At 41.2% G+C, this 16537-nt stretch overlaps 3 protein-coding genes across 5 annotated transcripts in view; 1 reads left to right on the top strand and 2 right to left on the bottom strand.

Moving 5' to 3' along the window:
• LOC118407508 overlaps positions 1-7566 on the bottom strand; it is a 42430-nt gene extending 34864 nt beyond the window's left edge. The window contains exons 1-5 of the mRNA XM_035807986.1: positions 7426-7566; positions 6751-6862; positions 6312-6435; positions 5754-5970; positions 4459-4648 (exon numbers count right to left, since the gene is read on the bottom strand). Coding sequence (XP_035663879.1) covers positions 4459-4648; positions 5754-5970; positions 6312-6435; positions 6751-6862; positions 7426-7566 — 784 coding nt within the window. The remainder of the gene's footprint in view (positions 1-4458; positions 4649-5753; positions 5971-6311; positions 6436-6750; positions 6863-7425) is intronic.
• LOC118407506 lies at positions 228-4076 on the top strand. Its single transcript, XM_035807983.1, has 3 exons — positions 228-462; positions 990-1083; positions 2577-4076. The coding sequence occupies exons 1-3, from the start codon at positions 354-356 to the stop codon at positions 3571-3573; spliced, it is 1200 nt and encodes a 399-aa protein (XP_035663876.1). The 5' UTR covers positions 228-353; the 3' UTR covers positions 3574-4076.
• Positions 7567-14563: 6997 nt separating the features above from the next.
• Positions 14564-16537, bottom strand: part of LOC118407510 (MFS-type transporter SLC18B1-like) — a 27062-nt gene continuing 25088 nt past the window's right edge. The window contains exons 13-16 of one of the 3 annotated variants that reach the window (XM_035807990.1): positions 15990-16088; positions 15648-15725; positions 15398-15491; positions 14564-15120 (exon numbers count right to left, since the gene is read on the bottom strand). In XM_035807990.1, coding sequence (XP_035663883.1) covers positions 14986-15120; positions 15398-15491; positions 15648-15725; positions 15990-16088 — 406 coding nt within the window. In that variant the 3' untranslated portion in view covers positions 14564-14985. The remainder of the gene's footprint in view (positions 15121-15397; positions 15492-15647; positions 15726-15989; positions 16089-16537) is intronic. The other 2 variants (XM_035807989.1, XM_035807988.1) reach the window with 2 other exon arrangements.

The raw sequence follows: 16537 nt of genomic DNA, 5'->3' as shown, positions 1-16537 counted from the left end.
GGAAAAAATTGTTGGCTTTGATAAAAGCTCCTTGCTTTGAGTCAGACAACGGATTGATCACGCCTTATGATACTTGGTATTGTTAAAACATGCTATGTTAGAACAATTGAATCGGAGTGCAGATAACGCATATGAATAGTGACATTGGCACAAAAAAAGCCACAGGGAGTATATCGTAACGTAAACATTACTACGGCCCGCCTGTAAATTTTCAACCAATCACGGACAGTTTCCAATGGTGACAACAGTGACTGGCGTCTGGTAATTGTCTCATTTCATGAATATTCATAACCACAAGTGGGAATTTTTCAGGCGGGTTGGACCGTCGTATCAGTTCATAACAACGTACAAGTATGGCGCCCGCTTGTCCCTGCGTTGTGTGCAAGAAAACCGTACGGCCGAGACAGGAAGCCTTGCAGTGTGATAACTGTAACAGGTGGCAGCACCGGACTTGTCAGAAAGGTAACGTGTTATTTTAGTGCTCGGATTATTTTCATAGAGGTCCTTTCATCATTTTCATTGTGCTTGTTTGTTATTTGTGTTGGTTTGTTATTAATGTTACTTTCTAAAATTGTGATTACGGAAATTTTTCTTTGTGTCTTACATACATAAAAAATATCACCGACCAGAGGTTGGAACCAGGCTGGTATATCACTCCATAAAGTCCTATAACATAGCTTTTTCTAAGTTCTCAAAATCAAAATCATAGAAGTCTCTAGTTAGAGTTAAACTTGTGCAGTGTACCAGGCCAGTCGGTTTTCATAGGATAGAGAACGAAACTTTTTTCTGCTTTGCTCGACAACAATGTCTCGCAAATTTTAACCGTCGGTGAGTCAACTTCTGAGATAAGCCATGGGCGACTTCCATTATGTTTTTAGAGTAGCATGTTGAGTCCAAGATATATTCTGTGCTCTGGGAAGTATCTTTTGTCTGATCCTTCTAATTAATGTTCTTCAATATCTAACATCAAAGTTTATATTCTATTTTAGAGATCACCAGAGAGTTTTACCGACGGCTGGTGAATCAGGAGGCAGAGCTAGAGTCCTGGCAGTGTCAGGACTGCAGCCCTACAGCAGAGCCAAGGTATGCGAACTTCGGAAGCACACTAGGTCGGTATGGCCTCCATCGCAGACTGGCTTTTATCATATGTGGAAGGGGGGGGGGGGGAGTTTGAAAGTTGGCTAAGGTTCTCCAAATTGCCGGGAAAGAGAGTTCGCTGTGGAATGCCTTAGAATGGTACAACTGTAGTTTGCAGTGGAAAGAGTTTTTCGTCTGTGAAGGAGGCTACGGTCGGTACATGTTTTAGCACTTTGCAGTCAAAACCCATTCATAGCAATTATACTGCGGTTTTATTTCAAATGGATCATATGTGAGTAAGGTTCGCTTTATATAACGTCCTTGGTTGTAATGATTATAAAATCGCTTTCGACGGAATTCCAGTCATTGTCATATCAAAGTAGACCCTGAAAATGCACCAAAGCTGTCAGTGTGACAATTTTTTATCACTATAACGCAAATATATTCATTTTAAACACTGACTTGGGATTTGGTTTTTGTTAAAAATTGTTGTATTCTGGCCAAGTCCATCGGCAAAACAAACTTACAGAATGTTTTAGTTTTGCATTCATAATCGTCTTGAGCACTCTTATTAATGTTTCAAAAGAAAATTTGTGTCTTTGTACGCTGTTGTGAGTAACTCTTTGCCGTATGAAATTACCTTCGTGTCTAATAATCTTCATATAAATTCTAGATATCGACGTTGTGTCTTTGTGATATCTAAAAATTGTACTGAATCATGACATGAACGTTCAAACAGCTAGATTCCTTTGTTCAGTGCTGTTTCACGCAATGACAGAAGGGAACAATACGCTGTTTCACACGTCTGAGTACGCATGTAAAACAACAGGATTTGCGGGTATGTCAAAGGTGAATACCCCGGAACATAAACAATGCACGTCTGGACATCGTTTCATATGCAAATTGAGTTAATGCTTAATGCATATTAATCACCCGCTGAATTATCTCCTTATATTTTTCAAAAGAAGAATGTGTATTCTCCGAAGAGCATGGCCATCTTTCACACAATGCTGTGTGGAAAGGTGTGAGGCGGCATCGAGTCATGAATGAGAACTAGAATGATGTACCCTGACCGCTTATTAGGAAAACAAACTGAACGTTTCCAATGACTAACGTTAAACATGTGTTGTTGTTTTTTTTGCTTTAGAAGTCAGCTTAAGTAAGGGTGAAGTAACATTATGTGGATTTTGTTGTTAGCAGCCCTCGGGTTCTGCCCAAATGTCATTTGGTATTCGCAAAAAAAAAACTCCTTGGTATTCGGTACTTCTGTACTTTAAAAATCTGTGTGCACTTCCAGCTTTAATCCTATGCAGTATGCGCACTAATATTTGAAACAAATTTTGAATCAAAGTGCGATTTCTCCAAGTCTTAAATTAAACTTATTCATTCAAATCAAGGAGGTTATATCCTTGTTCAAATAATGGATATCTTGACGTACTTGTACGGTATATAAGTTGTATTGTCTTACTTAGACGTGAACTTATTGTTTTTCTTTTCAGGAATCCGTCTAATAGCCAGAAACCGGTCTACCACTGCCCCTTTTGTCCCTACGAGACCCGGCACGGCCCGGCAGTACTCACGAGTCACCTCCGGTCACACCTCGGAAACCAGCACTGCCCTGACTGTGGCGTCTCAGCAGCCAGCAAGCCTGCACTTCACCAACACATCGCTAGGCGGCATACCTGTCCAGATACGACCTACCACGGCGACGAGGATAACCACCTGGATGAAGCACCAGACGCCTGTCTTAGTTCATGCAAACCTTGTCGATTGGCGGGACGCTACGATAGACGTGTTTTCGGCCACTGTTGTTTTCTGTGCGACTTTTCTAATGCCAACCCTCAAAACTTGTACCGCCACGTGATGACAGCTCACGTACAAATCGCAAAATCTCGCGAGATCAACGAACCGGGACAAACGCAGCAAACACCTACTAGGAACTTTTCATGGGTAGATGATGTCGTATCACCGGTTAAAGGCAACAGTCCGAAAAGTCGTTCAAGCTACCTGAAGCAGGAGGAAGAAGCCAAGAATCAGGGTGACAGACAAGGCACACCGTCGGACGAACCACCGAAGACACCACCGACAACGCCTCACACCATGGAACCCCCACACGCTAGTCCATCGGCCTTGTCGGTTGAAAATGATGGCGTTGACTTCACCCTTCCCCTAAAGAAACGACGGAGGATTTCGGTAGAAAGTACTGGGGACGAAAACTGCCCTGTCACTGAATGGCACACCACACCGTGTGAAAAAGACAGCAAATGGTCAGAGAGACTGTCCCCTGGCTCCGAACCACAGCTGCAGGGACAGAATGTCACGAATGGGGTAACATATGATGTAGGTTTCTGTGCAACGTGGGTGCCGCTGCCATCGTTGTTGGAACATGTGGAGGTGCCGTTGGACTTGTCCGTACGGAAAGCGCCACCTGCCGACTTGACAGAAATTGCAATGCCCGTGATCACGTCCGTGTTTTCATGGAAAGACTACCTTTGAAGCGAAATGTTCCAGTATTGTACTGAAAGACGTTATCTTTATCGAGTGACAGAAGAAGGCTGCTCTTTTGTTTTTGTTTTTGTTATACGCACAATTAACACCAGTTCACCTTTATCCGCGGGGTTACCTATATCCGTAATGTTATGTTAAAAATGCGGGGTACTGTATTCAGAGATATCAAGTCGACAGATGGTGTAAACGATATCATTTCTTTTAAGGAATAAGAAATATTAAAGTAAGTTCTGATTTTGCACATTTCTGAGTTAATTTTAAAACGGCAAGGCGAGGTTACAAGTTCAAAATACTTGAGTCATCAAGATAAAAAAGTGTCTCGAAACTCAAGCTGGTAATTTAGACTCCGTATTACAGCAATAACCTACGCTATATATGATTATGAAGTGTAACATAGAGCTAGATCCTGTAGTACATGTACCAGTTATCGCTCACTTGGATCATTGTCGTATTATACAAAAGCTGGCGACGAATAAAGACCAACTTCCTTAGCCATGACTCCTCTTTATGATATACTTTATGCTATCTTTTTTGTTGTTCACTCGCAATTAGCCTATGGTCATGAATTTGCAATAAACTTTGCTATTACCTTCGCTAAAAAGGTTTTCGGCAGCATTTGTGTGATTGTGTGTGTGTGTGTGGTATGTGCGTGTGTATGTGTGTGTGTGTGTGTGTGTGTGTATATATATGTGTGTGTGTGTGTGTGTGTGTGTGTGTGTGTGTGTGTGTGTGTGTGTGTGTGTGTGTGTGTGTGTGTGTGTGTGTGTGTGTGTGAATGGTTAGCATAACCAACTCTCGTAGTTATGGATGGTTTGTCTTTTCTGTTGATTAATATAAAAAAAATCTACCTTTAATCTTATTATCGATCCCCACCTGGTTCTGTCAGCTGAATGTTGGCCTGTGTTGCCCCTGCTCCAACCGTGCCTGTCTGTCCGGCCACAGGAGCGAGTCCTCTCATCCCTAGCACATCTCCGAACGGCCGGAGTTTGAACACCTCGTACTCGTACTCACCGATACCCGAGTCGTCATCTCTCCAGCCCGACCAGCGGAGGGTGATGGCGCCCTGGGTATGATGAAGATAATACTCAGTCAGAGAAGATGATATGCATTCACATGAGAAATTCAATGTACAAGTATCAAGGATTATCATCATCATCATCATCAACTTCGCCGCATGTTAGTTATGTTATACTGCAGTGTGTTAGTAAGTCTTTCTTCGTCCCTCCCCACCGCGTCCTGTTCTTTATCTTAGGCCTACGTCACATTTCCTACCCGGGGCCCGGCCGGGCTGTTAACGGAAAAGAAAAATTAAAGATTATGCCAATAAATATGTACAAGGCACGCTGTTCGGCTGTTGAGTTCTTTTCGGTACATTTTGTGTTCTTGTTGTCTTTTATATCAAACCTTTCGTACCCGAAAGCTGCCCGGCCGGGCCCCTTTGTGGAAATGTGACGTTAGCCTAAGTGAGCTTCCTGAGGTTCAGGTCCCAGTGGAAGAAGGGGCCGGGCTGTTTAAGGCGCTTTCGGGCGTGACCCTAAGTGGCCCCGTGGGACACCTTGTCGCTCCAGGGTAGTTTTGGGGAATGAAAAGGACGACAAAAACACAAAACGGACCAAAATTAAATAATGCATATCTATTGACATAAACTTCAAATTTATTTGTCGTTTCCGCAAATCGTCCCCGGGTAGGAAATGTGACCTTAAGCGGGTATTTCACTGAAGTTGGAGGCGTTTGGCGTTTTAGTCATACTCACAGGCTTTTTGCATGATATTCCCATTAGAAAATCAAGGGTGACACATATTCAATTTAGGATGCAGCGACGCAACCAACATGAACATACCGCAGTCCAGTACTAGTAAGGCTAAGGTCACATCTCCAAACCAGGGCCCGGCCGGACAGCTTTCGGGAGCGAAAATAATAATATAAAAGACGTCAAAATACACAAAATTTCGAAATAAGATTCATGGGCATGATATGTGTATATTTCTATGTATACATTTTCATTTTTCATTTCTTAAATCATCCCGGCCGGGCCCCGGTTTGGAAATGTGACCTAAGCGTAAGATACCCACTTTGGCTCGATCTCGGAGGTTCCCCTCTATGCTTTTAAATGTGTGTGATCTGATAGCTTCAAGACAAAGGACGTTAATTAAACTCCAGCAACTCACATTTTTGGTAAACGCTGGACCTCTCTCCAGCATCTCACCAGTACAGGGTCCTCTGGCAGAACAGTGGTAGGGGTCGTGGAAGTCAAACGCGAAATGAGCGCTGTGAGACACCTCCCGGCCTGAGTAGTAGCGCGTATTGATCCTCGTGTACGAAATGTGATCGTAGCTGTTTATTTTGACGTACCCGCCGTTAGACGCCTTTGCTGTAAAGTGCACGCTATGTAACAAAGACAAATTGTTACGTGATGAAAATGTTTGCATTTGCAACATTTCTATTACAGTAGAAGCCAGTTAATTGCACAACGGATTAACACACACTTCTGTTAACTTCACGGAATCCCCAAATCCCAAACCGGTGCAGTCCAGCTAGATAACTTCGAATTATTGAACCAGCCGGCTAATTGCACAAAATTAACTGGCAAATAGGCCGTGCAATTAAGTGTCTTGTACTGTATATGCATTGATATAACATTCATTTTTCATTTAGTCCCGATTCTTTTCAGATTTGGATAAATAGTCAGTCAGCAACACTAGATGGCAAATGTCCATAATACCGACCTGTCTCCATGCTGTGGTTCTTCCGGAATCATCACGTTTTTAGTACAGTCTTGCATAGACGTGTTCGGTGAATCACGATCAGTGGACTTGCACATCATGGTTCCCTGGCGAATGGTTCTACCGCCTATAGTACGTGGTATGGTAAAAATCATCGTTGTTAGGACAATGCATTTGCCCTAACGTATAAGTAACACGATCCAAGCCGTTCAAGAAAATTCAGGTCACAAACAAATGTAAATGTCTGATATACACGAATACACGTATAATTTTATGGCAACATCAACTGATTGGTCACCCAAATCTTGTTCCTGTTTCAAGTGGAATCACATTTTGTCATAGAAGATAGCTGCATTGCCTACCAAATACTATTACATTTTTGAACACATATTTTCATGAGAATAACCATCTGGACCACTACACTTTACATGTATGCACGTACCTCTCTCCATTCTCCAGTCCGCCGAAGCTCCAATCACCCCTATACTGTACATATTAACGTAGTACGGCGGTGTCGGCATCCGTGATGGCTGGAACGAAGTATCCCATTCGGCCTAGTGTGTAACACAATGCTTAATTTAAATTGCAAAATCTACACAGACATAGATAAGTTAAAAATGCCAAATTGTCTGTGAAAATTCAAAGCTTATCATAGGTGTCAAGATTGTCACAAGCCGTAGTCATATCAACTGCAAAGTCCATAAATGCTAAATTGACTTAGAGAACACCCCAAAGACTTCACTTTCTGTCACTAATAAAGTTATAGTATGCACTATACTCAACTGAATACAACTTTTAAAAACAGTGCACATTAATCTTCAGATCTTTTGAGATCTGTTAAGGTGCACTCTCACTGCACTTGCGTCAAGCTTGCGTCACTGCAGGGTTCGAAAGATGCTTAACGAATTTCAGAGATAAAGAACGAATTTTCAAACTTTTTGTGTATTTTGTCGTCTTCTAAGTCATATTTTTACACATTACGCAATATCTAAATTACAAAAAAAATCGGAGAAAATAACAAATCAGTGACGCAGTGAACGGACCCCGCAGTGACGCTAGCTTGACGCAAGTGCGGTGAGAGTGCATCTTATCTCGTAATATAGAAGTCAAGGAATACCTCAAACTGCATATTTGACGCAGTTAATCTGAGGTTTGTCCAGGATGTAGATGAAGCTGCCGGCGCATTGCAGTCAGCCTCCACCGTGTCCTTCTCCGTGCCGTTCTCCATTCGTTTCACCTTCCCCAGGCAGTATTGCATGGTAGGTGGGGCAGTAACTGTTGTGTTATCAAATACATTATATTTATGCAAAGTGCCAAACTAAAACGAAGGATATCTTTATGAAACAGTGACCCTTTATGACAACTTTGGAAAATGTTTTATTTTGGTTCAAATGTATCAATAAAACTTGTTATATATGCTTTGTCCGGTCTAACCAAGATAGCGAAAGTTTTTTTTTTTTTTTTTTTTTACAGGCCGTATAATTTGCTTATGATCTGGCAATGACATTTGAGTTTACGCACTGTGTTCACATCAATGTTGTGACATACTTACTTTTCATCACGACTTACTTGTCAAACAGTTTTGACCGCCAAAATTCGTAGCGCATGAACACGAACTCGGGCGGTTGGAAGATCCACAGCTTCCTGGGTAGCAGAAGATGCGTCGCCACGAACACAGTTCTGGAATAGAGTTAGATACGTACCAACAGTATTATTACAGCGTTAAAAGACGACAATAAACTGTGTATGATGCGGCTTTGCGTCGGTTGATGTTGATATTTGGACGGGAGACCTGGGGCATCCCCGTCTTGTACGAGTAATTAGCCAGCGAAAGGGTATGTCATCCCGAAGCCGAAGTGGCGGTATAACCCCGTCGTGTGTAAACATGTGCGAATATGTGCGATCACGTCGACCGATGATGATGATGATGATGATGATGATGATGATGGCTTTGATAAAGAGCCATTATCACATTGACTTGGATAGCGGACCGATCATAGTCATGCCAGGACAGTATCTGAAGCCTAGGGTTCGGTCATATCACAACGTCTACATGAAGATTTGTTCCTAATTTGAATAATTTGTAGGTTACGGGATAGCTCATGCGGGAATAATGGTTACATTTTTTCATAATTTGTTTATGTTAAATGTCAGCGTGAATGCAATAAGTTGTAATGATTTCTAGAAGAGATTATTATGCAAAAATACACTCGGTAGTTGGTCATAAATGAGGCCGCTGCAATAGAAAACACATACAAATAAATCTGATGTTATATATGGTAAAATGATGAGAAAAGACATCTTCAACGACACAGCACACCTTCAGTTCCAATTTTTGAAAGAGCTTAAACTTGCATGACATCGTGCACATTACTTCTTCTTGAGTCCTTTAGCTATCCACCATGCAAAAATTGCTTACGTCATTAAGGAAGGAAATTTACATTCTTAATTGAGAAGTAAAGGTCCTGGTACATTACAAACGGGAGCCGATAGGTAATCCTAAACATAATTAATCATAATCATGATCATGTCGGTCAATTCGTACTAATTGCACAATACCAAAACAATCCATCCATCCCTCACCCCACCCCCTCCCCAAAAAACAGCAAACCAAAACCACACCCATGTATAAGTTGAATTGAGGCATTTAACACGGTCATGTGCAATGTAAATCTATCAGATACTTGTAAAATTCTTTCTTAGCCTGGTCTATCCTGTCCGCAAATAGGAAAGAATATTTCCGGAGGGGACAGAAGAGATTCGGGAGCTATATAAATATAACTAATAGGTTTGGATACCAGACTGCCTATTTCTCTCCCCATGACCAAAGCAGAATCAACGTACCTATGCAGGTTCTTCCGCTACTAGACACTTGGTAGGCTTGCTTGCCAGGACCCCGGTCGTACCGACATTGCCGACACCGGGAATCAGTGGCGGTGGTACAGGAGTACTCGTCACAGTTTGTGATACTCCTGGTGCAGTCTGGAACACGTGGAAAGCCACAAAAGTTATTCAAGTCGTACTTCAAAGAAGGCTAATCTAAAATTCACATCATATATTATATAAAGTGGTTTCTATTGTCATGAAATATACTTTAAATATCAGGGGAAGAATTCAATTGGAAAAAATTTCGGAATGACAATAACGTCTATTTCATAATCCCTACCAACATTTTTGTATAAAAGGGCAATAAACTGGAAACGATTCGTAGCATTAAGCATTGTTCAGGAGCTTTAATGTGGGTGCCAATGGGAAAATTGATAAAGATCGAGGTAAGAAAATACAAATGAGAGGTCACATTTCCTGCAAAAGTGAAAAAAAGCTGTCATCATTTCAATTCATACAAGCCAAATTTATTGTCGATACAATTCATACAAGCCAAATTTATTGTCAATACAATTCATACAAGCCAAATTTATTGTCGATACAATTCATACAAGCCAAATCTATTGTCGATACAATTCATACAAGTAAAATTTATTATCGATACAATTCATACAAGTAAAATTAATTGTCGATACAATTCATACAAGCAAAATCTATTGTCGAGTACTTACCAGGACATGCTCCTTGTGATAGATATTTTCCTATTCGGCAACTTTCGCAAAAACGACATCGGTAATATGCGTTGCTGCCGTCATCGGCGCATTTAGTCCGGCAAAATATCCAGCCAGCGCTGTCACTACATCCTGGAGGATCGTCTGACAGATAGTGATTTATATTAAGTATACTGGTCACTTTTTGTTAAATGCTGTTGGACAACTTACGCTTACTTGTTACTTGTTGCATGCAATGTATAGTACACGAAGCTTATGTCTAAGACGGACAAGGAAAAGCAGAACTGGAGAGTATATCTTTCATCATTAATCGTCAATCAGACTATGTATCTGTATCTATATAGCCGGTATCTCCGCCCTTCGGCGCAACACACCAGCTTCACAGGCACGCGGTGCGGCTGCAGCTGGTTATATTATATACACTGAACGACCTGTCACACCTAACTTTTGCGTCTGCAAGCGTTCTTTAAAACTATTCAGAGAAGATGCCCATACGACTAACTTTTACAAAGGAGCTACAGAAGCATACTAAATGCCAGAATGCAACAAAACATAATAATTTTCAAGAGTGACATTGTGCAAAATAGGACAGCGTAATTGCAGTCGCTGCACTAAGAATACATACAAACAATAGAGGAAGTGTAGCCGTGGTTACAGTTGGCAGGACAGCTGTCCCAGAAATCATCTGGAAGACCAGATGACTTTCCCCAGATTACCGCTGCGACGAGGACAATGTGGAAACACGTGATTATCTGGAAGGAGAAAAAGGTCGAGGTGGATATTGTGTTTGATCTGTTTTTTTCTCTGCTAGCTTCTATATATGGTAAGGGAGACATCAATAGCCTGTCGCAACTTTTGATTCTTGTTGGCGTATAATGAAAGGACCTACTCGCCCCGCCGTGCCATTGTACGTTTGGGGGGACATTGTATTACTAACTGGATAGGTTAACTTGACGCTACCAACGCATTTTAAGAGGGATACGCCTACGTAAAGGCTCATGTTGGCTGCAGCGCTGTGCATACGGCGCTGATAATTCACGTCTTGTCGTATTTTACATGTATTATTACATAAGTGTATTAGCTATTGGTTAAAGGCTAGGGTTTGGGCTGTGCCACATTCTTTTTTTTCGATATTTTTTCACCATTCGTCATGAAAATGTCGTGCGTTTATGATTTAACTGTTGCTTTACATACGTTTTTGCTCTTTGCCACCCCCCCAAAACGTTATAAGACGTTCGGAAATTGCATCGAATCGTCAGCAAAATGGAGATGACAGTGTGAAATGGGGACGATCGTTAACGAAATGAACAACTGCAACGGCTCTAGACAAGTGCGCGTTGAGTGCATTTGGAATCGTAGGTAAGCTACAAGGGCTTCTGGGCTACTGCCCTTCTTAGATGATATCGATGTAAAAACACCATTCACTCTAATGACAATAGCTGAAGCGATACATGCAGGATGCAAATTGTTGGACTGCGAGGTTGACTTATGAATGGCCGTCAATGAATTTATGACCCATGTCACGATGTAAAGGTGATTCAAAAGACAAAAAGACACAAAATTTACACCTTTGAAATACCCCTCTCCCCATTTTTCACATGTCCAAAGTATACATATTTGGGTTCATGCATCAAGGTATGAAAGCCAAAAGATTTCACCTTTTGCATAAAATTGCTTCGGCCACATTATCGCTTTGAGGGATTTACCCCTTCAGTATTACCATACAATATTTTGTACTGAAATTATCACCATTATGAAAGCAAAATGGCCAAGAATTTTGAATTAGCTTTTGCAAAGGGAAAAGGAATATATATTTCATTTTAGAATGAGTAAATTTTGAATGGAAGTGACATTGAAAAGGTTCATTTGAAAAGTTTATCGTTATATTGTGATGATTTTGGAATAGTCTGTTTTCTAGCAGAAGCTTTGTTGAGCTCCGAAGTCAATTTTTGCACAGTGGGTATTTTGTAATATTTTGTAATGCATTGTATATATAAAAAAGGGAGGAGTGAAGTACCCTGTGTTTTCTTGCAACCTTATCATAGAATTAAGTCATTGTTATAGGAACTCTCTTTTGTATGATTAAGGTAGCGTCAAGTTGTGCAATTTCTTTCACTGCATCCCCTGAATAAAGTGTTTCTATTAGCTGTGAAGTAACAAAACAGAGTTGCTGATGAAAGCAGACGTCCCCAATTTACCGTCACAGGTACAATTCACATTTTGGTACATGAAATGATGTAAGGTCTATCTTGACCCAGGATGTATAAATCATCAGCCGTACAATTTTAAAACATCTTTTTAAATGGTCGAGAGGAGTGGTAAAGTGGTCGTTGGCTACTCTTTTAAACATCGCTGGTTACGTCCATTTTAATTCTTGAGAGAGTTAGCAAACGGTTGGGAACCATTCAGGGGAGAGGGGTCTATGTCTAAAACTCACTTGGTTAGGCCTAGGTCCGAAAGCATACGGGGATCGGTTAGGAGTAAGTCGTGACAATGCCATTAATGTGTAATTAAACCTGACCGACATGTTGCAATTAAATGTTCCTCACATTCAAGCCATTTTAATGAATAGCCGTTGTGTGCACGTAAGCGAAAGTATACAAGTTTAGTGAAAGGAACAAATCTTACCGGTTTTGCCATCTTTGTATGTCGTATTTAGTGGCAGCGCCTCTTGATAGGTAGGACCCGACCCACCGACGGTCAGGTCCTGAAATGCCGCTGTGATGTGAGCCGATGCTGATTAACCATGTACTCGTCAATCAGATCGCGGAGGTAAATGTCAGGGAAAAGGAGTCACACCCAATGGTATTGCTGAGCTCAAAGCGAACGGATTGTGATTGATCCGTAAAACGAGGGGTTGGTAAACAAAGGAGGAACGCAGACTATTGGCCTCCTTCAAACTCATTGATCTTGTACTTTGTCAATGATCAACTGATCGTTTCATTGTAGTAAACCTGGCGGAATACGGTCCCAAACTCTCCCATCGCTAAGCAAACGCCACATCATTCCAAGTTAAGTGATCTTATACATTCGTTTGTCCGTGCATGCGATGGTTAGAATAAATCTTGAGATGATATGTATCGTCTACCCCTCATATGGAACCAGTAGTGATTTGAGCATTCAAGGTCTCCCGGCATGACCTCAGTGCGACCTCTGTACAAATCATCATTTGATTGTACTTGATCTTAGAGTAAATGTTTTGTTTGAGGTCTGATTTTGGAAACATTGTTCAACTGGTATTTGCAGTAACTATTAAAGACCAGTTAAATACCTAGCCGGCTTTGACCTAACTAGACCTTCCGAGCGCATGTTTTTGACTAAGAATGTAAATTATCACATGACACGGGTTTCAATGTCCTGCAAGTTTCGGCCAATCGAGCTCTAAAGGTCATGCAGTGAATCACATCCCGAAAAATGTCCACTTGAGACTTGCTTGGAGAGCTATGTTCCTGCTAGGTGACGCGGACTTACTGTGTAAAACCTGTCGCCTAATGATGTTCAAACGCCGATTAGTTAAACGCGATCACAAATTTAGACTCAGCTCACATAATACCTCAATAGATCGAGACAGAAAAAACAATTATTGTTATCTCGTCAAAATCTACTTCCTTGTCAAACATAAAAGGAAAGGCAATAAGAAATACTGTAGGCTCGAAACAATGATGCAATGGTGTCAAAAGTTCGCCGGTACGGTGAGTTCAGACATCCGAGTCTCAGCATGCCCAATAAAGGAAAAGTCCTAATGAACGTAATCTTTTTCATAACGTTAACGCAAACGTCTTTTTATTCTTGCAAACGTTTCGACGACTATATCTGTCGTCCTTCTCAATGCGATATGAAGTATATAATGAATGAAGACCTTTATTGTACATATATACCCACTGGGTTCAGTACAGGTCGCAACAAAACTCCCGACTTCTAGTACATTCTGAAACGTTCGGCGGACATAACCAACCAGCAGCAAACCAACTCAACACAACAGATGACTCTGCTCACGATTGAATCCCAACCATGGTCTGGGGAAAAGTCGGGAGGCTATGGTCTACCGACAGGGGTTTAGATCCTCATCTCGTATCCAACATACAATTCAAACATCAATGTTCGTGATTTATTTCAACAAGCAGCCAAACATGATTATCCTCGCCTTATCAGCTTAGCTACAACGCTAACAATTACTTTTACATAATGGTATCAGCCGCTTGTCGGCTCCGCAAGTTTCCTTATTGTGTTTGGCGTTATTTATAACCCATATAAATCAAACAGTATCGGCTTAAACACAATTGGTTCACATTCCGGACCTTTCAACCAATTCAACGACGGCGAAATTAGTTGCAGCACTCAGCAGTTGTCGACTTAAACAGACTTAATCTTTGTCGGACGTGGTTGGCTATGGCTTCCTGACCATTTCCAACCTTCCACAGACTATGGTTGGGAGCCGTCAGCAAGGCCGTCTATGGTTGTCAGTTGATATATGCGATGTTGGCAACTAGCTGGTTATTTCAACAGGAACTGAACTAAATTGGTAACGTAACGTGAACGCCGCTCACACACATACAGATATGTAATTGTTCCGGAATACCACACACACATACACACACACACACACACACACACACACACACACACACACAGACGCACGCACACACGCACATACACAGACGCACAAACACAAATGACCACACACATGATCACATACATACATACACTCACAATCATATGTATAATGTTCCTAGTATCAAGCAGAATAAACAAAACAAGGAAGAACAGCAGATTTCTCTAGTTTTATATACATGTGCTTACAAAGTGACTACACATAACGGCTACACACAGAGAAACTAATTCTATTTAGTGCGCCTCAACTGTCACGTGAGAAAAAATAATGACAATGCTATAGGCATCTTGAGGAAAGCAGTGACACGTACTATAATAACTTTCTACTGTTATTCGTAGATTAGAATAGCTTTTTTTAAATTAGAATTGTTATATATTAGAAGTACACGTCAGGTAGTTAACCCGTCATGAATGTACAGTTGCACAATAAAGTTCTTCTTCTAACCATCTACGAATGAGTCATAGAATGTCTTAATATTGTTTGAATAGCTGCTGGAGGAAATATTACGTCATACAAAAGCAGGGTCTTGTTCACCCGTTAAAAAATGTTGAAGCTGACAGTTGCTTCCGGTGCCATTGCAGGGACTTGGTGACTTTTCTCGCGACCGGTTTTCATAGAGGTAGAAAAATGACATCCCTATGACCTGTAAGAACAGATATGATATTTCTATAAATATTAGGTAATCATATCGTATCGACGCAGACGAATGGCAAGCTGTGTGTCTGATACGGATTGCGTGCACCCAAATTTACAACAATCTGCAGATACCTTGATATGCATTGGATTCAAGGGCTATAGGTTAAGTCCAGGTCCAAAATCTACAGTTCAATAACTTTACTCCAACAGCATATTGTTTAATTATAATGATATTGAATAATGATAGAATAGTAAAAGAAATATTCATGATAAGATGTACTTACAACAACTCCTCCAAACCCGGCTGTAGCAGTTGACGCGATTGGGAACTGATACTGGTCGTCAAGGAAACCGCCTATTGTCGGCCCAATGAACTCACTGGAAAGAAACCAGCAGTGGCTGGATTAATGTGTAAAGGCTCTGTCTCATACAGGCATACGATACAGGTGTACGATACAGTCTTGCGATGCAATCATACTATACAGTCGTATGATATATTTGTGTTTGGGCCGCAAATAAAAGCACCATGCTTACCCTAAAGAATACATGCAGTTGTACACCCCCGACACTAGGCCATACGTCGCCAGACTGTCCTCCTCTAAACCGGCGTCTCTGCAGATGAAATGCATCGCCAATAAATTGTTTTACTTTGAATTGAAGGCAAAAAACTGAGTTTTCATTTTTATATACAAAGGAACAGCATAACAGGTGCAAATATATCGCCGCTAGTTACTGTCTCAGCCAACATACAAATAAATGTTGTTTATATATGTAGGAAGTGAAAACATACAGTCACAGAACCTTCGCCGTCCTCAGTAGAACTTGAAGGGTTGTTTGATAAAGAGAAGGCAATGCACCAAAGTATTACAGACAGACCTTGCAGAGTTGAGCAGTTCGGAGAAGGTTGGGACCAGCGCGGCGCCCAGGCTGATTCCCAACAACCCCAGCCCCACCAGCACCATCCACAGCTCGTTTCTGGAACGGCATGGGATGATTGAGATGGTATCAAACTATCTCGATCAACAGCTCTGATCCATCCGTTAGAACGTCGCAACATTACGATGTGTTTGCAAAACATTGAAAATTTTCCAAAACGTTGGAACTGCAAACTGCGAAACGTTCCAAAAAATGTAACGCTCAGGCGACTGAAAATACATGTAGATACTTCTCCCTCAATTTTCGTATGCAAATGAAGCATAGCTTTTTACAAGTATTAGTTGGGAGTTAAATGGTCAGATATGGTCACTGAACATGCGATAGTTGTAACCATGAAACAACACTTGTCACGTGGTAATCAGACGTTGAATTTTCTGTCCGCTTCACCTTCTAGCATTTCAGATTGATCTTAATAACTATCTAAAGAAGAAGGTTTTGGGGACTTACCCCGTCACAAAGACGCCTTCTAAAAGAGGAGAGGGCCCGAT

Source organism: Branchiostoma floridae, unplaced genomic scaffold, assembly GCF_000003815.2.
Source record: "Branchiostoma floridae strain S238N-H82 unplaced genomic scaffold, Bfl_VNyyK Sc7u5tJ_1383, whole genome shotgun sequence".
In the NCBI taxonomy this organism is placed as follows: Eukaryota; Metazoa; Chordata; class Leptocardii; order Amphioxiformes; family Branchiostomatidae; genus Branchiostoma; species Branchiostoma floridae.
The sequence above is the reverse complement of the archived record's forward strand: the minus strand, read 5'-3'. Positions and strand labels throughout refer to the sequence as shown.